This window comes from Neolamprologus brichardi, chromosome 22, assembly GCF_056152115.1.
Source record: "Neolamprologus brichardi isolate AB-2024 chromosome 22, ASM5615211v1, whole genome shotgun sequence".
Classification (NCBI taxonomy): domain Eukaryota; kingdom Metazoa; phylum Chordata; class Actinopteri; order Cichliformes; family Cichlidae; genus Neolamprologus; species Neolamprologus brichardi.
In genome coordinates this window covers 31,930,524-31,953,049 of record NC_142124.1, presented here as the reverse complement: position 1 = coordinate 31,953,049, position 22,526 = coordinate 31,930,524, and the positions used below count along the sequence as shown (strand labels likewise).

The 22,526-nt window shown below is 42.2% G+C and overlaps 1 protein-coding gene across 1 annotated transcript in view; it reads left to right on the top strand.

The window, feature by feature from the left end:
* Positions 1-22,526, top strand: part of LOC148096845 (uncharacterized) — a 110,265-nt gene that overhangs the window by 7,784 nt on the left and 79,955 nt on the right. Inside the window, exon 3 of the mRNA XM_087834847.1 lies at positions 11,315-11,329. Within this exon, the coding sequence (XP_087690973.1) occupies positions 11,315-11,329 (15 nt within the window). The remainder of the gene's footprint in view (positions 1-11,314; positions 11,330-22,526) is intronic.

The window sequence follows — 22,526 nt, the reverse complement described above, 5'->3', positions numbered from 1 at the left end:
GGCGGCTCCCATCTCACCGCTGCGGAGCGTCAGTGCAGAATTTCGGCCGGTGAGTGCCTCTATTGTGGCCATAAGGGACATGTTGTAGCTACCTGCCCTTCTCGGGCAAAAGGGCGCGCCCGCCAGTGATGGTAGGAGTACTAAGCCAAGAAGAAGCTCCACCTCGTTTAACGCTAGCGGCTAAACTTTCCATTTGCTCTGAGAGTCGCTCCCTGTCAGGATTAACTCTGGGGCAGAACAAAATTTAATTGACTGTCAGTTAGCCCATCAACTTGGGTTACAATTGGAGCCCCTGCCTCGTCCATTACGCATTACGGCGTTGTCAGGCTGTAGAGCTCACCCTCTCTGGCAATCATTCTGAAGAAATCTGTTTATTGGTGTTTAAAGCAACTCGCACTCCACTAGTTCTCGGCCACCCCTGGTTACAACAGCACAACCCTCACATCAATTGGCTAAAGGGATATATCACTTTGGTGGGGGGAGGAATGCCACATGACCTGCCTTAAAGCTGCCTCACGTCCAAGCACAGAAACATCCTCTCCTGGGGAATTGAAATCAGCTGATTTGGCTAATGTGCCCTCCGTTTATCACGACCTAGCTGAGGTGTTTCAAAAGGCCCGCGCCCAGTCATTTCCTCCACATAGGCCCTATGACTGTGCTCCATTACCCACCAGTCGGCTCACTTCCAGAGCGAGAAGCAATGGAGAAGTACATCACTGAATCCCGGGCTGCCGGCCTCATTTGGGCCTCTACTTCTCCAGTCGCGGCTGGCTTCTTCTTTGTCAAAAAGAAAGATAAAACCCTCCGGCCATGCATCGACTATAGTGGACTGAACAACATCACAGTCAAAAATAAATACCCTCTACCTCTCCTCACTTCTGCCTTCAAACTCCTCCAAGGGGCTACTGTTTTCACCAAACTGGATTTGCGAAATGCATACCATTTGGTTCGCATCCGTGAGGGCGACGAATGGAAAACCGCCTTCAACACCCACCTCGGGCACTTCGAGTACCTTGTCATGCCCTTTGGCCTCACTAATGCCCCTGCGGTGTTCCAAGCCCTGGTAAACGATGTGCTTAGAGACTTCTTTAACCGTTTTGTTTTTGTCTATCTAGACGACATCCTGATCTTTTCCAAAAACCAGCCTGAACACGAGAACCATGTCAGACAGGTCCTGCAATGCCTCCTCGAAAACAAATTGTTCGTCAAAGGGGAGAAGTGTGAATTCCACGTCTCCACCGTTGCATTCCTGCGGTACATAATCGACCAAGGAGATCTCCGCCCGGACCCTGTGAAGGTAAAAGCCGTTGTTGAGTGGCCGGAACCACCAAATCGGCGCCAACTGCAACGTTTCCTTGGGTTTGCCAACTTTTACCAGCGGTTCATTCGGGACTTCAGCCGAGTGGCCTTGCCGTTGACCCAGCTAACCTCTCCCAAGCTTCCTTTTCAGTGGAACAAAGAAGCTCAATTGGCCTTCCAAGAGCTCAAGTAACGGTTCGCCACAACCCCCATCCTGATCCAATCTGACCTCACGCAACCATTCGTGGTCGAGGTTGACACCTCCGACTCAGGGGTTGGAGCAGGCCTATTGCAACAGAAGGAAGGTAAGCTCCACCCTTGTGCCTTCTCTTGCCATCTGTCCCCTGCAGAGAGAAACTACGATGTCGGAGATTGGGAACTGCTGGTGATAAAACTAGCCTTGGAGGAGTGGCGGCACCGGTTGGAGGGCACGGCTCAGCCTTTCCTCGTTTGGACTGACCACAAGAACCTGGCATACCTGAAATCAGCTAAGAGGCTCAATGCCGGACAGGCTAGGTGGGCCCTGTTTTTCAACCGTTTCCACTTCACCATCTCTTACAGACCCGGATCCCGGAATGTCAAACCTGACGCCCTGTCCCGTCAGTTCTCAGCCTCGGAGGAGCCCACTGAGCCCGCTTCCACTCTCCCCACCATCTCCTGGGAGATCGAAGCAGCCGTCGGGAGGCTCAGGTGTCGGAACCAGATCCGGGATGTGGGCCAGCCCAATGGCTCTTCGTCCCTCAATCAGTACGTTCTCAAGTACTACAATGGGCACCCACCCGCTGGACAGCTCAATCCTCTGTCGACTCCCTCCAGGCCATGGTCCCATATAGCTTTGGACTTTGTGACCGGACTGCCGCCATCAGCAGGTAACACTGTCATACTTACCATCGTAGATCGTTTTTCTAAAGCAGCCAACTTCATAGCTCTATCCAAGCTTCCCACGGCTATGGAGACTGCATGGCTGCTTACCCTCCACGTGTTTTGTTTGCACGGGATCCCGGAGGACATAGTTTCTGACAGAGGTCCCCAGTTCACATCTGGCGTCTGGAAGGAATTCTGCTCCTCTTTAGGAGCAAAGGTCAGTCTAACCTCCGGTTATCATCCCCAGAGCAACGGTCAGTGTGAGCGAGCCAACCAAGAGCTCGAGGCAGCGCTACGGTGCATAGCATAATGTTTGGGGCAGCCCGCAGCGACGCTCATTGCGGGCTCCCGCTGCTGGCCCACACACCTGCTCTCATCACCACACCGGCCGCTGATCCCAGCTGATTGCTGCACTACTTAAGATGGCGGGTCTACGCTAGTCTTCGCTGGATCATTGAGCTATCAGCGTCAGTCAACTTGTGTATCTGCAAACCTGAATCTTAAAGCTTTTGTGATTATCCCGCTAACCTGACCTCTAATGTGTAGATCGTTTCTGTAACCTGAGAGGAGTGGCAGAGGAGGAGGACTTCAATTCAATTCAATTCAATTTTATTTATATAGCGCCAAATCACAACAAATGTCGCCTCAAGGCGCTTCATAGATACAGAGAAAAGCCCAACAATCATATGACCCCCTATGAGCAAGCACTTTGGCGACAGTGGGAAGGAAAAACTCCCTTTTAACAGGAAGAAACCTCCGGCAGAACCAGGCTCAGGGAGGGGCGGCCATCTGCTGCGACCGGTTGGGGTGAGAGAAGGAAGACAGGATAAAAGACATGCTGTGGAAGAGAGACAGAGATTAATAACAGATATGATTCAATACAGAGAGGTCTGTTAATACATAGTGAGTGAGAAAGGTGACTGGAAAGGAAAAACTCAATGCATCATGGGAATCCCCCGGCAGCCTACATCTATTGCAGCATAACTAAGGGAGGATTCAGGGTCACCTGGTCCAGCCCTAACTATATGCTTTAGCAAAAAGGAAAGTTTTAAGCCTAATCTTAAAAGTAGAGATAGTGTCTGTCTCCCGAATCCAAACTGGAAGCTGGTTCCACAGAAGAGGGGCCTGAAAACTGAAGGCTCTCCCTCCCATTCTACTTTTAAATACTCTAGGAACAACAAGTAGGCCTGCAGAGCGGGAGCGAAGTGCTCTAATAGGGTAATATGGTACTACAAGGTCATTAAGATAAGATGGGGCCTGATTATTTAAGACCTTGTATGTGAGGAGCAGGATTTTGAATTCAATTCTGGATTTAACAGGAAGCCAATGAAGGGAAGCCAAAACAGGAGAAATATGCTCTCTCTTTCTAGTCCCTGTCAGTACTCTTGCTGCAGCATTTTGGATTAACTGAAGGCTTTTCAGTGAGTTTTTTGGACATCCTGATAATAATGAATTGCAGTAGTCCAGCCTGGAAGTAATAAATGCATGAACTAGTTTTTCAGCGTCACTCTGAGACAGGATATTTCTAATTTTAGAGATGTTGCGCAAATGGAAGAACGCAGTCTTACATATTTGTTTAATATGTGCGTTGAAGGACATATCCTGGTCAAAAATGACTCCAAGGTTCCTCACAGTGTTAATGTGTCAGACTTGGAGCCTTTGTACAGAGAATGTGGAGCACCTTTTCCCCTAACCCTGGCGACCCGGACCCCTTTCCCCTGCACATTGTATATAGCCACTTGGTGATTGTACTCACTGTAAATAAACGCACCGTCTTTCGCATAACAGAAAAACCTGGCCTGCGCCTGAGTCCCTTTCAAAATCCTTATCAGGGTGGCCATTTTTGGGCACGAACAAGCTGAGAGGGAGTTTTTTTTGTTCTTCTGTCACTGCACAAAAAAACAAAGATGCATAAAACTCATTGATACTGTTAATTATTGCTATACATCTAACCTCCATCATGGTTAGAAAATAAATCAGATGGCATGTATTATTTAGAAAAAAATTGGGGTTTTATGATTTTTTTCCATTTATGAGTTCCTAGGATTATGTGATCTAACTGGTATTTAAAGGGTTAAAATTCTCAATTTGAATGAAATTTAGATTTTCATGAACAGCACTGCTGCCAGTTTAAAAAATTAAGTCAATGAAAGTGGAAATTATTTTTAATATATTTTTATTTTATAGCATTTTGTAAATGTAAACAAGGGGTGGCCATTTTTGGCCACGAACAAGCTGAGAGGGAGTTTTTATGTTTTTGCTCTCCCTGCACAAAAATAACAATGCATTATAATCAATGTTGAATTAATTACATGTCCCAGACTCTACTATTAATAATACAAGAAATTCCAGTAGCACTGCAATTATATAAAATTGTGAGATTTGAGGTTGTCTTCCAGCTAGTGCAGTGGACAAACAAACTGGTGTTTAAAGGGTTAAAAATTTAAAAAGTAATAACTATTTTATATTTATAAAAAGAACTGAAGTTAGTTAAAAGCTTTATGCAGAAAAAAATTGCAACCCCCCCCCCCCCCACACACACAAAAATAATAAAAATTACAGACCTAAGCTGAAAGGGTAGTGGTTTTGAACAAACCCAGAGGGTTAAATGGTTGAGTAAATACTTGAGGCCAGCCATTCCCCAAGTCAAGACTGCTGTGGCTCACTTAGAAAGTAGAACATCCCGTGGGACTCACCCAATCTTAAATCTTTACTTTAATCAAAATGCGATGGAAAATGGTATAAAGCTTTGAAAATTTCATTTAAAAAACATAAACAATGCAGGCTGTTGGCTCTAAACTACCTAGTCATATACAAAGTGTTAAGGTCAGTGAGTGACTCACCTCCCAGTGGGACTCAAACTACAATACAAGAGCAATAAATTTAGGTCAAGGTAATAAGTTATAACAGCGGTGCCCAACCCCCGGGCCTCGGACAGGTACCGGTCCGTGAGTCGTTTGGTACCGGGCCGCGAGAGTTGAGGCTCAGGTGTGAAATGTATGGTTTTCAGGGTTTTTATCGGTTTTCAGCGTTAATTTATTATCGTTTTTATCATTAACTCAGTTTTCCTGGGTCTTTTCACGTGTGTTATGAATAAATGTTCTTTTTTTTGGTACCAGTACTAGTTTTATTTTGTTGTATTTATCCGCAACACCTTAAAGGCCGGTCCATGAAAATATTGTCGGGCATAAACCGGTCCGTGGCGCAAAAAAGGTTGGGGACCGCTGAGTTATAACACAAACTAACCACCTCCTACTACAAGTTTGAAATCACCTTTTATATAAAATAACTAAAAACAAAATAATTTATATAAATATATGTGACTTGGAAATTCAGTTTGAAATAGAAAGCATCCTGTTATGACTAAGGCCCACCCACAGTGCCTTTGTGACTAACCAGGGGTATCCACCCACACTTTGCCATAATGTAATGTGATTGTGATCTTAATCCACAATGGTTAGGACCATATGTATTACCCCACCTTTGTTCTTTCTCTCATCAAACAAACAAGCCCATTATTTTAATTAGAAAGGTCTTATCAGTCTATATGTGATTCCTTTTTATCTGTGAACTTGGTGATGAAATTAAATCTTTTTAGTTTAGGTAGGACCATATTCATATTAAATATTTATATTTTAAATATGTGCATTACATTTTTTAACTGTTGCTCCTTTACAAACACAACTGACAAAAAGGAAAGACGTCTGGTAAGAGGCTTGCATTTAGCACATGTCAAATTTACACACATATAAAATGGTAAACACCCTGTAAGACTGGACAGACAAAAGCTGCTCATTGCCCTTCCTATTACAGCTGCATGAAAGATGCAATTCATACAGATGTCACCCACAAAGTAAGCTTTAATCAAGGATTTTCTCTCCTATGAAAATAATCAGCCCATATACATTAATGTTAAAATACCCCAGCCACAGAAACCTCCTATAGAGGCCTGGATAAGAAGTTGGAGAATTAATTGCTCTTGTCTTTACTGCAAATGGAGCTTTGTAAGGACCTGTGTCTTCATGCACTTCATGGCATAAATAACTTGAGTGTTTTTCAATGCAAATATATTTATCCATGAATTCAAATGTATTTGGACAGACGTGTAAATGGTAAATGAACAGGTTATGATATAGCACTTTTCTACTCCATATAAGAACTCCATCCCTCATTCAGTCATTCATACAAGCAGTTTTTCTATTCACCCACTGATGACTGCATCAAGTGTTGCAGCCTGGTTTAGGGGTACAGGAGGGGAACGTGTCCTCAGAATTGCAACTTCCTTACACTTGTCTCCTCTTGAAACTAGAATATGCAGAAGACGAACTATAAAACGCGCATCTTACAGATACACCCGCTCAAAATTGTTGCTTTCAGCCCGAGGTCAGCCGGCTGACAGTTAACTGACAGCCAGCTGTCAGCAGACAGTCAGCCACTGGGAGTCCCCCTTCCTTCCCTTGGGGTGTATCTACTTTCCATTATAAACCTTCTTTCACTCAGTTGCAGAGTGCCACCAAGAGATGCCGCTCTCTTCAACAGTGGCAGTTAGCTATAGATGATTTTCTCAGTATTATCCCAGGGTCTTTGCCTTATAATCTAATAAATAGATACTATTTAAAAGAAAATTAAATACAGAAAAATGATATTCTTGCAGACATGCTTCCTTATAGATCCCAAACCAGATCTGGAGGTTGTGTCTGACACTGGTAGAGCTTAAATTTTTATTTGTTACTTCCTCAGAACACAGTTTTACAGTATGCTTTTTCTCCTTTGTCGCTGATAGCAAACACACACAAACACACACACACACACACACACACACACACACACTCACTTTGTTTTGTTTTTTCCCAGGAAATTGAGAGACAAAGCTCCAGGACTCCAATTGTTTTCTTTTATTCTTCTTTTCAGTTTTGCTGATAATGTGCTTCTTCATTCATGATTCACTGAAATCTTAAATGTTACCTGCTCCCATATTTTTGCCGAGTTTCATCTCAGCAAAATTCCTGAGAAGTTAAAGGACAATTATGCTCAAATTCAACACAAAATGCGTTAAAAATGAACACTCTACCCTTACCCCTTAATCCTCCAAACTACGGGGAACGGGAAGGGTCCGGGAATCTGAAGACAGGAAGGGAAGCAATCACTAAAGGGCGCACAATATTGGACACGAATCTATAAGCTGGGATTCTGACTAATATGGTAGTTCAATATTCCAGCGATGGGAGGCTCTGAGCTGCTCAATTTAGTAGTGACCAGAAACAGTGATGAGCTACAGGTGAGTGATTAGTGGCAGGTGTGCATGCCAAAGGCAGGAGCCCGAGGAGAGCTCCGCCCCGGCTGAGTGATGCAGGAGCCGGAGGGAGGAGAAACGAGAACAAACAAAAACATATGTAGCCTGGCAGGGCTGGCTGGGCAGACACGGGGACCATGACAGTTTTGTGTTTTAGTTCGTAACTTCCAGCAATAAAACAATTTCCAAGTTTACATTTTGCCTCCAAAATCCAGCACCTGGGTCCTCATTCAGCCTGCCACCCAGCCAGCACTTGACCTTAAAACCTATTAGAGCGATTAGAGCATGCTGTAGGTATTACAGGTTCCACAGGGTTCAGTGCTAGGACCAATTCTGTGTACAATATACATGCTTCCCCTAGGCAGCATCATTAGAAGACATAGCATAAATTTTCACTGCTATGCAGATGACACCCAGCTCTATCTGTCCATGAAGCCAGATAACAATTCAATTCAATTCAATTCAATTTTATTTATATAGCGCCAAATCACAACAAATGTCGCCTCAAGGCGCTTCATAGATACAGAGAAAAGCCCAACAATCATATGACCCCCTATGAGCAAGCACTTTGGCGACAGTGGGAAGGAAAAACTCCCTTTTAACAGGAAGAAACCTCCGGCAGAACCAGGCTCAGGGAGGGGCGGCCATCTGCTGCGACCGGTTGGGGTGAGAGAAGGAAGACAGGATAAAAGACATGCTGTGGAAGAGAGACAGAGATTAATAACAGATATGATTCAATACAGAGTGGTCTATTAACACATAGTGAGTGAGAAAGGTGACTGGAAAGGAAAAACTCAATGCATCATGCATAACACACACCAATTAGTTAAACTGCAGGAATGTCTTAAAGACATAAAGACCTGGATGGCCTTGGAGTCATTTTTGACCAGGATATGTCCTTCAATGCACATAATAAACAAATATGTAAGACTGCGTTCTTCCATTTGCGCAACATCTCTAAAGTTAGAAATATCCTGTCTCAGAGTGACACTGAAAAACTAGTTCATGCATTTATTACTTCCAGGCTGGACGACTGCAATTCATTATTATCAGGATGTCCAAAAAACTCACTGAAAAGCCTTCAGTTAATCCAAAATGCTGCAGCAACAGCACTCTATTAGAGCACTTCGCTCTCGCTCTGCAGGCCTACTTGTTGTTCCTAGAGTATTTAAAAGTAGAATGGGAGGCAGAGCCTTCAGTTTTCAGGCCCCTCTTCTGTGGAACCAGCTTCCAGTTTGGATTCAGGAGACAGACACTATCTCTACTTTCAAGATTAGGCTTCAAACGTTCCTTTTTGCTAAAGCATATAGTTAGGGCTGGACCAGGTGACCCTGAATCCTCCCTTAGTTATGCTGCAATAGACGTAGGCTGCTGGGGGATTGCTGGTTCCACAGAAGAGGGGCCTGAAAACTGAAGGCTCTCCCTCCCATTCTACTTTTAAATACTCTAGGAACAACAAGTAAGCCTGCAGAGCGAGCGCGAAATGCTGTAATAGGGTGATATGGTACTACAAGGTCATTAAGATAAGATGGGGCCTGATTATTTAAGACCTTGTATGTGAGGAGCAGGATTTTGAATTCAATTCTGGATTTAACAGGAAGCCAATGAAGGGAAGCCAAAACAGGAGAAATATGCTCTCTCTTTCTAGTCCCTGTCAGGACTCTTGCTGCAGCATTTTGGATTAGCTGAAGGCTTTTCAGTGAGTTTTTTGGACATCCTGATAATAATGAATTACAGTCGTCCAGCCTGGAAGTAATAAATGCATGAACTAGTTTTTCAGCGTCACTCTGAGACAGGATATTTCTAATTTTAGAGATGTTGCGCAAATGGAAGAACGCAGTCTTACATATTTGTTTAATATGTGCGTTGAAGGACATAACCTGGTCAAAAATGACTCCAAGGTTCCTCACAGCGTTACTGGAGGCCAAGGTAATGCCATCCAGAGTAAGAATCTGGTTAGATACCATATTTCTAAGCTTTTCAGCGCCGAGTACAATGACCTCGGTTTTATCTGAGTTAAGAAGCAGAAAGTTAGTGGCCATCCAAGACTTTATGTCTTTAAGACATTCCTGCAGTTTAACTAATTGGTGTGTGTTATCTGGCTTCATGGACAGATAGAGCTGGGTGTCATCTGCATAGCAGTGAAAATGTATGCTATGTCTTCTAATGATGCTGCCTAAGGGAAGCATGTATAATGTAAACAGAATTGGTCCTAGCACTTAACCCTGTGGAACTCCATAATTAACCTCAGTGTGTGAAGAGGACTCTCCATTTACATGCACAAATTGGAGTCTATTAGATAGATATGATACAAACCACTGCAGTGCAGTACCTGTAATACCTACAGCATGTTCTAATCGCTCTAATAGGATATTATGGTCGACAGTATCGAACGCTGCACTAAGGTCTAGCAGGACAAGCACAGAGATGAGTCCACTGTCAGAGGCCATAAGAAGATCATTTGTAACCTTCACTAAAGCTGTTTTTGTGCTGTGATGAGCTCTGAAACCTGACTGAAACTCTTCAAATAAGCCATTCCTCTGCAGATGATCTGTTAGCTGTTTGACAACTACTCTTTCAAGGATTTTCCTTTCCAGTCACCTTTCTCACTCACTATGTGTTAACAGACCTCTCTGCATTGAATCATACTTGTTATTAATCTCTGTCTCTCTTCCACAGTATGTCTTTATCCTGTCTTCCTTCTCTCCCCCCACATCCGTAGCAGATGGCCCCGCCCCTCCCTGAGTCTGGTTCTGCCGGAGGTTTCTTCCTGTTAAAAGGGAGTTTTTCCTTCCCACTGTCGCCAAAGTGCTTGCTCATAGGGGGATTGTTGGGTTTTTCTCTCTGTATGTATTATTGTAGGGTCTACCTTACAATATTAAGCGCCTTGAGGTGACTGTTGTGATTTGGCGCTGTATAAATAAAATTGAATTAAAACTTAAACAAAAGAGAGGGGCTGAGCTGTCAACTGATCACCACCTGGTGGTGAGTTGGATCAGGTGGCGGGGGAGGACGCTGGACAGACCTGGTGCACCTAAACGCGTAGTGAGGGTGTGCTGGGAACGACTAGCAGAGGCCCCAGTCCGCGAGATCTTCAACGCACACCTCCGGCAGAGCTTCAACAGCATTCCGAGGGAGGCGGGGGACATCGAGTCCGAATGGACCATGTTCAGCGCCTCCATTGCCGAAGCTGCTGCATTGAGCTGCGGCCGCAAGGTGGTTGGTGCCTGCCGTGGTGGTAATCCCCAAACCAAATGGTGGACACCAGAGGTGAAGGGAGCCACCAGGCTGAAGAAGGAGTCCTATCGGGCTTGGTTAGCCTGTGGGACTCCGGAGGCAGCTGACAGGTATCGACAGGCCAAGCGGAATGCGGCTCGGGCAGTGGCTGAAGCAAAAACTCGGGTGTGGGAGGAGTTCGGAGAGGCCATGGAAAAAGACTTTCGGACTGCCTCGAAGAGGTTCTGGCAAACCGTCAGGCGTCTCAGGAGGGGAAAGCGGTGCTCTACCTGCACTGTATATAGTGCTGGCGGAGCGCTGCTGACGTCGACTGAGAAAATTGTCAGGCGGTGGAAGGAATACTTCGAGGACCTCCTTAATCCCACTGACGCGTCTTCCAAGGAGGAAGCAGAGTCTGGGGATGAGGGGAATGACCCGCCAATTTCTGGGGGCGAGGTCACTGAGGCAGTTAAACAACTCCTTGGTGGCAGAGCCCCTGGTGTTGATGAGGTCCGCCCCGAGTTCCTGAAGGCCCTGGACGTTGTAGGGCTGTCCTGGCTGACACGCCTCTGCAATGTTGCGTGGAGATCAGGGGCAGTACCCGTGGATTGGCAGACCGGGGTGGTGGTCCCCATCTTTAAGAAGGGGGACCGGAGGGTGTGTTCCAACTACAGGGGGATCACACTCCTCAGCCTCCCCGGGAAAGTCTATGCCAGGGTGCTGGAAAGGAGAGTTCGTCCGCTAGTCGAACCTCTGATGCAGGAGGAACAATGCGGTTTTCGTCCTGGTCGCGGAACACTGGACCAGCTCTTCATCCTCTCGAGGATACTTGAGGGTGCATGGGAGTTTGCCCAACCAGTCTACATGTGTTTTGTGGACTTGGAGAAGGCATTCGACCGTGTCCCTCGGGGTGTCCTGTGGGAGGTGTTGCGGGAGTATGGGGTGTCTGGCCCATTGCTACGGGCCATTCGATCCCTATACAACCGTTGCAAGAGCTTGGTTCGCATTGCCGGCAATAAGTCGGACTCATTCCCGGTGGGTGATGGGCTCCGCCAGGGCTGCCCTTTGTCACCGGTTCTGTTCATAATTTTTATGGACAGGATTTCTAGGCGCAGCCAAGTGGCGGAGGGCTTTCGCTTTGGTGGCCTCAGGATCTCATCTCTGATCTTTGCGGATGATGTGGTTCTGTTGGCTTCATCGGGTGAGGGCCTCCAGCTCGCACTGGAGCGGTTCGCAGCCGAGTGTGAAGCAGCGGGAATGAGGATCAGCACCTCCAAATCTGAGGCCATGGTTCTCAGCCGGAAAAGGGTGGAGTGCCCACTCCGGGTCGGGGATGAGGTCCTGCCCCAAGTGGAGGAGTTCAAGTATCTCGGGGTCTTGTTCGCGAGTGATGGGAGAAGGGAGCCGGAGATCGACAGACGGATTGGGGCTGCAGCTGCAGTAATGCAGACGCTGCACCGGTCCGTCGTGGTGAAGAGGGAGCTGAGTGTAAAAGCGAAGCTCTCAATTTACCGGTCGATCTACGTCCCTACCCTCACCTATGGCCATGAGCTGTGGGTAGTGACCGAAAGGACGAGATCGCGGATACAAGCGGCTGAAATGAGCTTCCTCCGAAGGGTGGCTGGCATCTCCCTTAGAGATAGGGTGAGAAGTTCGGCCATCCGGGAGGGGCTCAGAGTAGAGCCGCTGCTGCTCCACATCGAAAGGAGCCAGCTGAGGTGGTTTGGGCATCTGGTAAGGATGCCCCCTGGGCGCCTCCTGGGTGAGGTGTTCCAGGCATGTCCCACCGGGAGGAGGCCCCGGGGCAGACCCAGGACACGCTGGAGAGATTATATCTCTCGGCTGGCCTGGGAACGCCTTGGTGTTCCCCCGGATGAGCTGGAGGAGGTGGCTGGGGAGAGGGAGGTCTGGGCCTCTTTGCTTAGGCTGCTGCCCCCGCGACCCGGCCCCGGATAAAGCGGATGAAGATGGATGGATGGATGGATAAAACTTAAACATTTACCTTTAGTCGTTCACAAAGGGTTAGAAAGGAAATGTCCACAATTTAGACTTTTTTAATGCAGAATATTTTAGTGAGGCAATTCAGCAAAAAGCAGACTCAGTTGATTGTCTTGATTCATGTTCAATCATCCAGGTAAGGAAATCCTAAAAAGTGGACTCATCCAGGGGACTCATTAAGTCTCAGCTGAATGCAAGGTTTCCCCAACTTTATAAACAATACATTTGCATAATAGCTGAATATACAAATGAGTGATGAAACATTTCTCCTATTGAAATCGCTTTGTCCAGATGAAAAGAATCAACCTTTTGGAACTCATTTGATTTATTAGAGTTATTTGATTCTGCAAAAGTTGAAGCAAATAATAATAAAAACAAATCCTATAATCAAATCACTTAAATTTGCTCTAGACTGTGGAAGGACAGAGATTGGAACAACAATGAGTACATCCAGGCCCAACAATGGACTTATCTCTGTGTTCTGTGTTGATAATAATCCAATAGGAAAGCATTATCCCTTGGAAATTCAATCCTTCAGGAATACTGTGGAAATCCAAATCTTCTCAAAGTTACCGACCACAGGGAAGTTGTAATCCAGCAGGAGGACAAAGGAAATCCCAATAAAAGATTTAAAGCTTTCTGCTCTGAAGTCAAAATCAACAATGTAATAGGATTTTAGGATTCAGTTTTTTTATTAACCTCTGCTTTATCGATGTCATTAATCTGGTATTTAGTAAAGTGTTAATAACTGAATCCACTGCTTCTTTAGTGCTGTGTGAGATTGCACTTTAGAGTCACTGTTTGGAGAGGTGTACTTGAAGAAAGTGGGGTGATGACCCTGAGATGGGCCTTATTTAAATGAAGCGGTGCCGTTTTTGTAGAATACACTCTGCTCTTAGAGAGTCAAACCAGTGCGATGGATGTGTCTTTTACCTTAGTGTGTTGTGTTCTGACAATAGGGTATAGAGCTATTAAGTTATATAGAAAGGATAGCATCATATGTTTTGTACCTTATTCCACACACAGTTAGGTATTGTAAGTTAGATGTAGACAGGCAGACAGGCACCATGAGACACTGGAGAAGAAGTGTCTCTGGGGAGTGAGGGCGGGGCCTCCAGGATGTACTTGGAAGGTAAATCTTCATGTGACTTATAAGTGAAGAACAGCTCTCTCTCTCTATCTGGAAGGTGGGTGTGGGGGGTTTCAAGGATGCGCTGTACACTCAAAAAAATAACTCTTCAAATGAACATAAAAAAATCATGGAAAGAATTTCCACGTGATTAAATTGCTTTATTTTAGCACTATGCAATTCTGTTACTCCAACTTAATGCACTCAAGTTGGACCAACTTAATTAAAGATTGATGAATCAATGTATTTACTGCATTTTGATCCAATATATTTTAATAGTGTTGATCCAACTTAAAGAGTTTTGTTCCAACTCAATTCAGTAGGTTTTCTCCAACTAATTTACTAAATTTGGTCCCAGCTTAAGTTAATTGAGTTGAACCAACTCATACAAATTAAGTTATTCCAACACAAGTCTTTAATGCTAATAGAAAGCAATTTAATCACGTGGAAATTCTTTCCATGATTATTTTAAGTTAATTTAAAGAGTAATTTTTTGGAGCATTTAACAAAGTCTAGAGTCTAGTTAACATACATTTCACTATTACATCTAAAAGGTAAATAAAAATTTGTCATACACATCTTTTTGTTTTCTCCAATTTATTGAATTTATAGCAAATTTCACATAACGTATAAAGAATACATGAAATGCAAGTGCAAGTTACATAACAGAAAAAAAGTAGTGGACAAAGCAGAAAGTTAACCTGTTAAAACAATTTTTTTTAACAACAATGAATGGCTGAATCAGGTGATTTTCTGATGACCAATACAACTACTTTGAAGGTCAACAAATGCACTTTCAAAAAAGAAAGAGCACCAATTTTGTGTTTTCTCAAAATCAATAAAAAATGCATGGTATCATCTATCTGCAATTATTTTAGGTTCATGGTCCAGATACATGGTGTAGCTGTTGTAATGGGAACATTTCTCAACAAGAAAATAGTGTTTTGAGAACCTGTACTTTGTGTGCTGTTGGATAGTTCGTGTGCATCTAATTCCATAAGAATCTTCTGCAGGACCTCAAAGGTGTAAATGTTACATAAAAATCTTGTATGAATGTGTGTATGAATGAGGTTATTATAATGATATTATAATAAGGTTAGTATAAAACACTCAAGAATGGTGCGTGTAGTATCCAGTGAGAAACATAAAGCTCTTACTTTTCCTATTTTAAAAGGTATTTTTTTACAGCCACCGGTAATTTACAGGAAACCCCATCCCCTGAAACTTTTTGTATGTAGTTCAAGCTTATCTTTGATCATCTCCTTAGTTAAGGATACAGGCAAGTTAACATACCAGGTAATCCTTCACCAGCTTCTCAGGATCTTCATTCAGGTACACGCAAAGGCGATGTATTCTCTTCTGATTTCAACAGCATCAGTCTTTATACACAGAGGGAGAAAAAAAACAAATATATACGGAAATCCATCTCAACGACCTAGCAGTGGGATTAAAGAACTTTTAGTTGAATTACCAGGAATTTGTGAGAAATACAGAGGCTATTGTTTTACAGTCTTAATCTTTTCAAATAGTATTTATGCATTTTAGACAAGTCTGTCATTTTAATATTGTTTTTTACTTTGTGTATTAATTTAATCATGCCATACCTCCAATTCAATAAAGTTTAGATGATGTGTACATAAAATCAGAATGCAATGTTTTCTTGGTCTCAAAACTATATGTCACTTACAAATGAATATATTAAACTTTTAACATGGGAATGTGATAATTTTTAAGAAAAATATTAGCTCACCTTGAATTTGATGAACTGGCCTGCCAGCTCTCAGACCTTTCACCACCTGATAAGATTAAACATTTATTATCTTTACAGGAGGGAACTGCAAGTCTCCAAGTTTATTAAGTAGAAAAATATTTAATTTCAAAAAAATTAAAAAACAGGAAAACAAATCTGTTCATGTTTTGTCTTTCCTCCTCAGTGTACTAAAACACATAAATTGTTAAATAAACCACTGTCCATCAGTTGCAACTTACAAACTTACAAATTTCAACAACCCACACGTAAAATGTAAATTTATCACAACAGTCTCTGTGGTAGAGCCAAACTAGCTTATGTGCAGAGGTTAAGTTATAAACAATATCTATATTTGGAGTAGCTAAGTCTTTCATATTAGGCTATCATGCTAGCATGACATTGTGCTATATTCTTGCACTAACGTGTTAGCTAGCTAGAATGGCATAAACAAACAGATATTTAAAAACAAAACAAAAAAACAAATGTGAATAAATAGAACTTAAAAGAATCGACAAACTAATGATACCTTTGTGCAAAAAGTATTTTCATCAAGATGGATGAAGATAGATTCACTCTTACCTTTCCAAGATGACCGCGAAGCAAACCATGTGCTTTCCTGCCTCCTGTTGTTTAAAATCTCGTGTGATCTTGTGATATCACGAGCCTTTAAGGCAGCTAACCACACTTGTTAGATTTTATCATGTCATATCAACAAGAATAAATTTAAAAGGTGCTAAGTTGGTAAATTTCATGTAGATCTTATATGATTTTATTACGTTCACCTTAGAAACATAAATTCATTGTGTTCAAATTACATGTTAGAGTCTTGTAAATGCAATAACCACCAAATTTCACTTTTTTGAGTGTAGGTATAGGTCCCCATGTGATGTGGTGGTAATAAACTGATTTTAAAGACGCTTACTCTCCCATATTGGCTTCTCTTCACTGACTCTGTTAAAATCCTGTTAAATCTAGAATCGAATTTAAAATCTTTCTCCTCACATACATGGTCTTGAATAACTGGACCGGATCTTTTCTTAAAGACCTCATACTGTATCACCCCAATAGAGCACATTGGACTTTCAGTTTTGATAAAGCTTATAGTTAGGGCTAAATCAGTCCAACCTTAGCTATGCTGCAAATTTAGACTGTTCGGGGCTTCCCATGATGCACAGTGTTTCTCCTTCTCTCACGCCTTTTCACTCACCATGTGTTTGTACACTGCTCTGCATTTAATTATGGGTTATTATTAATCTCTGGCTCTCTTCCACATCATGTCTTTTGTCCTTTCTCCCGCTCCTCACCCCCAACCGGTCGCAGCAGATGGCTACCCCTCCTTGAGCCTGGTTCTGCTGGAGGTTTCTTCCGGTTAAAAGGGAGTTTTCACCAAAGTGCTTCCTCATAGGGGGTCATCTGATTGCTGGGGCTTCTCTGTATTATTGTAGGGTTTTTACCTTGCAATATTAAGCACCTTGAGGCAACTGTTGTTGTGGGTTTTCTGCTATATAAGTAACATGTAATTGAATGGAATAGTCCAGCAAAGAAGTAATAAATCCACAAACTAGTTTTTCAGCATCACTGTGAGACAGGATGATTCAGATTTTAGAGATCTTGCGTAATCGACAAAAGCAGTCTGTGACCAAAGGACCCAACATGTGCACAATATTGCCAGGTTGGTGACATTTTATTTACAGTGTTTTCCTGCTCACCTCCCAACTAATACAAAGTGATATCCCCATGCAGTCTGGTGAAATGGCCTGATGAGGTCTGTACCAATGCGTTCAAATAGGACTTCCATTAATGGTAACAGGTGCAAAGACTCACCAGTGAAGACTACCCAGAGTATCACACACTGATTCCCACCATTGTGGCCCTTCTCCAATTAAATGCTTCAAAGTATTTTAAAAAAATGCATACAAGGGCAACAGAAATGTTTGTTTTACTTTATTGAAAAGTGATATAATATTCAGGAGCCCAAGATTGTGTTGGATGGTTCACATAGTTTTTAAAATACTTGTGTAATTTTCTTGGTGAATGTTAAAGATAACTTTATAGAAACTGTATGTTATACGCCAACGATCGCCCCCAAATTCTCGATCTTTGCTGTGCTGTATCCCAGAGTCTTCTTTGTGGGCAACGATGGCACTTCAGTTCCATTTTCATTTTGACAGGCATCAACAAGCTCACCAAAGGCAACAGAAACGTCTGTTTTACTTTGTTAAAGGGATATAATATTAAGAAGAGTCACATAGTTTTGTCATTAAAATGATCCATATTATATGACCTTTAACATTTCACACTTGAAGCCACTAACAAAAAAAATCACCTCACAGAAATTAACGTTATGTGCCATCAGGACCCCAAAATTCTTGATCTCTGATCCATTTTCATCTTGACAGGTGTCAAAATGACTCTCAAGTGTCATATAGGCATTTCTGAAATTCAAATTAGATGACTACGATGTAATAAATAAAGCAGTCCTTTGACTCAAAATGAATAAATATCAAATACTGTGGCTCGTGTGGTAGAGCAGTTTGGTTCAAATCACCTGTCAAAACGGCAGAAAGACCTGGATCCACTGTTTTATTGCTGTTAATGTAGAAAGAGTCTCTGGTTTTAGATTTCTGTTACTCAAAAGAACCAAAGAGACACAGAACAATTTAATAAACCAGCTTTTAAACAGTATTCAAATGAGCGATGTTATGGTGAATGATGCAGCATCAGCCCATTAGAATGTGCTGGATCTCTGTCAGCTGGCTGAACTCTTCATCTTGTGGCAGGGAACCTTGGCTGGACAGAGCTACACCACTGGAAGGCAAAACCACATGACAGCCAGCATCTGAAGCACACACGATAAGGTTTCATTACCATATATTTATTTTGCTCTTTTGAAGCAGCTGCTAAAACAAAAGGGCACTTGATTACTTTTTCCTTGATCAGTGTAGCATTCAATGCATCTGATTCGAAAGGGGGAGGGGAACCAGGACAATGAAATCCCTCCCAGGGAGAAGGGGGTAGCTGACATGCATACAAGGCAGGGAGGTTTGGATTCCTGAGGTGGGATCAGCCTGTCTCGTCTTCACAATAGACCCGTGAGAAAAGACAGATGCACAAAAGAGCTGAACGTGGCAGTCCATCCACTTGACCAGCTGACGTCCCCAGAGATGACGAGTTGGTTGCTCGGTCCTCCGCCTTCACAAAAGCTTCCTTCAGCATTGTACTCAATATTTGACACATCTGTTTATACTAGGAGTGAGCATAAACAGAGGGACATTTTTTTAAAGTGGCAATGAGTTTTATGTAGTTTTTTAAACAGCTCAAACTGCAATCTTTCCGCATCAGCACAAATGAAAAGCTTTTTTAAATTGTCTTTTCACTCACTTTGGCCATTTGTTTGTAAGCAAGGTCTGGGGTAGTTTTACATTTGTTGGTAGAATGTAAACAAATTTAGGTTAGAAAATATTGACAAATAACCAATTTCTCCATGAAATGTGTGTATACATTTGAGAAACATGTTTGTGAGTAAGTACCGAAAAATCAACTGTTCCATTTGATTTTAGGGTCGAGTGTTGAGAAAAAGAAAGGAGAAATACTGACTCATTTCAAACTAGCAGTGCCTGGACCAAAGCTTCTACAGGGGCTAACATTCAGTACCAACATGGAGCCGAAACCCATTCAAATATCGTAGCAGTGTTGAGCTTTATTTCTACAGAATCAAATTAAATCTGCACATGAGGAAAAATAACAAAAACAAAAGCAAAAAATAACAATTTCAATAAAATAAGTGTTTATCTCAAATTGAGATTTTGAGGGTGTAAGGAAAATGCTCGCTGTTTCCATACGTTTGGTTTAATTTCAGGTGAAGTTAATCAATATGATAAAATAACAGATGAATGGTGAGCCATGGTTGGAGAGAAATATTTTTGTTTTATTTTCATTGAAAGGTCTGAATAAATATCTGTTATTTAGAAGCAGCCTCTTGGTGCAAGTGTGACTTTAACCTTTTAACCTTTTAGCTCTGTCTTAGTGAGCAGCACTGATTGGTTGCATGAGAGAGCTCTGATTCTCTTATGCATCTAACAATTTGAAGGTTTGATTGATCCAAATATGAATTCAGAGTGAGGGACAAACCCAGCAGTGTGGCTATGTCTTAATAAAACCAGACATCATATCTGGGGTTCTTATTTGTTGTATTATCTCTGTGCTTTGATAAATGAGGATTAGCATTTTGCACAGAGCTGCTCCTGAATGGAGAAACAGCAGCACAGCAGGAAGCAGAAGGCCGGGAATCTGGGGATTACAAGAGGCTTTCCGCTCCCTAATTTGCTTTTAAAAGAGTCTTACCTTTGTTCTATTAGGTTCAGTTAGGATGTGCTGGAAGCTCGAGATTAGCACAGAGAATCGAGTTTGTGACAAAGCCGATTAGCTGCTGAAACAGGGCCAACGATGCTTTTGTTTAGAGAAACTGCTCCTGTCAGGCAGAGAAATATTTCCTTTTCTGAATTTAGAAGCTAATGTAAATATAAATGTTGGTGCTATGATATCCCGTAGTGCACAGCGGCTAGAACAAGTTTTAGTTGTAAAGACAGGTGGAGGTTTGGAGCTCTCAAAATGAGAGATACAAACAGCTGTTTGAGCCCTTTACATGCTAAACTGTGACAAAATCTGAAATCAGCCAAATTCAACTGGGTGCCAGTTGTCTACTGCCATCTGCTGGAGGATATATATCACTGCTGGGAAGAGGTTACAATTTATAAAACAAATGAAACAGCTGTTATTCAAATACAGCACCGGTTCACAACAGTAGTAGTGCTTTGTGTAATAGGTAAACAACTATACTATTCATTAGACAATGTTCTGTCGTGTCTCAACCTCCTTGCTGTGATATTTCTTTGTTTGAATGCTGACTGGGGCTTTTCTGCGCGGCACTATGGGTTTCAGCACACATAATTAACATAATTTCTAACCAAGAAATTAGGTTAGAGAGTCATTATAAATTGGCTATAAATATAAATGTGAGGGAGACAAAGTAGAATAGCAGTAGAGTAAAACATTATTGCATGGATTTCAAACTAAAGAGGTTAGATTAGCTAGTAAGAAAATCAGATTAACTAAAGACAGGACTGGTCTAGGGAGCACACTGCCCTCTAGTTGAGCTTCTACACATGGTGAAGAACTATAAACGTATTGGTTAGTAGATTATTTCTTTACTGTAACAATGCTTCTTGGCAAGAAATCTTATATTGTTGGAAAGCCTGTTTATTTCCCCAAAGGTTGAGTATTTGGGTATGAAATACTTGTCAAATCAATGCTAATGTCAATGAGCTGTGAATGGCAAGCCATTCTTCAACCGGCATTTGTCACAACTCAGCCATTGTGGTTGCTGTTGGTCATTCTGGTTTGACGTATTTATGGAGTTGAGGTTAGGGATGCAGGCAAGCCCTTCCATCCTCTCCTCTTCCAAATTCTGGAGGTGGTGTCTGATAAACCCTGCTCTGTGGGGCCAAGTGTTATCATCTTGGAGGATAGGGTTCGGTTGCACACTGTGGGGATATGGGATTGCCGCTGGTTGCTGAATCTCATCTTAAATTAAATACATTTTTTGACTTCAGATGACCTAAAAGGAAAGAAAGGAAGGAGGGACAGGGCTCAGCATCTTAACTGAGCTGTCCAAAGCTCTCCCTATGTGTTCTTAATAATTTTGATTTCTTTCTAAATGTATTTCAGATATCTGCTGTCAGGCTTAGCTCCTTGACAAACTATGACTGGAGTTTAGTCTGAAGCTTTACTCATCGCCCTCGTTGGAGAAATGGAGCTTGGATTTGTTTTCTAGGCAGCGCTGGAGCAGCTGCTGAGGTTGTGATGCTCGTTCAGGTGGGCTGTACGTGTAGGATTTTGATTGAATCTCAGAAACTGCGGGTTACTGGACCGTCGTGGACAACTGTACACCTAAACAACTGATGTGAATACAAGGCTTTTTAAGAACTAGCCCAAGAAACACACAGGCACAAGTGTGTTATAGTCAAAAGTTGATTAAAAAAGGCGAAAATGAGTTCATAATTAAAAACTGTATTTTAATTTCATAGTCATTTCTGCCAGTGGGGTGTTCACTAGTTGCAATTCAACTTATATAGTGCCTCACAATATTTTCTTGGAAAACAAATTATATTTAAAATGGAATGAACAAAGTGTTAATGTTTAAACTATTTGTGCATGTTTGCCACCATCTTCATCTCTTTTTTAATCAAAATCACCATCATCTTTTTTTTTCAGGGTGATTGCTGCAAATATCAGACTGCTTAGATACACACAAAGACCTACCTGCTTCAGCTAACTCTTGATTTCTAATGACCTATACAAGACTAAGAAAAAGAAAAATAGTTCCTTATGTTATAAGACAACACACAATAATAACATGGACTGAACCACCACTCACAACCACCAGCACTTTATACAGCCTCTGTAGAAATTATCCACATATCTCACTTATCTTAACTGCACTATTCAATTCAATTCAATTCAATTCAATCTTTATTGGCAGACTTCATGTCCATAAAAACAGGACAGAAACACACACCTATTAAATATATATAAGTATATAAATAAGTATATAAAGCATTTGTAAAAAATATAAAACCATAATATACATAAAACACAATTACTTAAAATGAATCAATAAATACACAAACACTTTAACCAGTGCTTTCTCAGACTGGATGAGTAACGGGAACCACTCACTGTCGGATCTGTAAGTGCTAAAATTATACTGTTACTCGAACCATCCAGTCGTTCTCTAAAATTGAACATTAACTTTCTTAAAAGTGCTTTAAAAGTCCAAACACCCACAGCTACAAACATCTGGCTGGCACTACCACTTCTAGGTATCCTGCAAAGGATTCTCATCGCATCATTATATGCAACATGCAGCTTCAGCATGCTACATTGTTTGTAGGATGACCACAAGGGGGCAGTATATA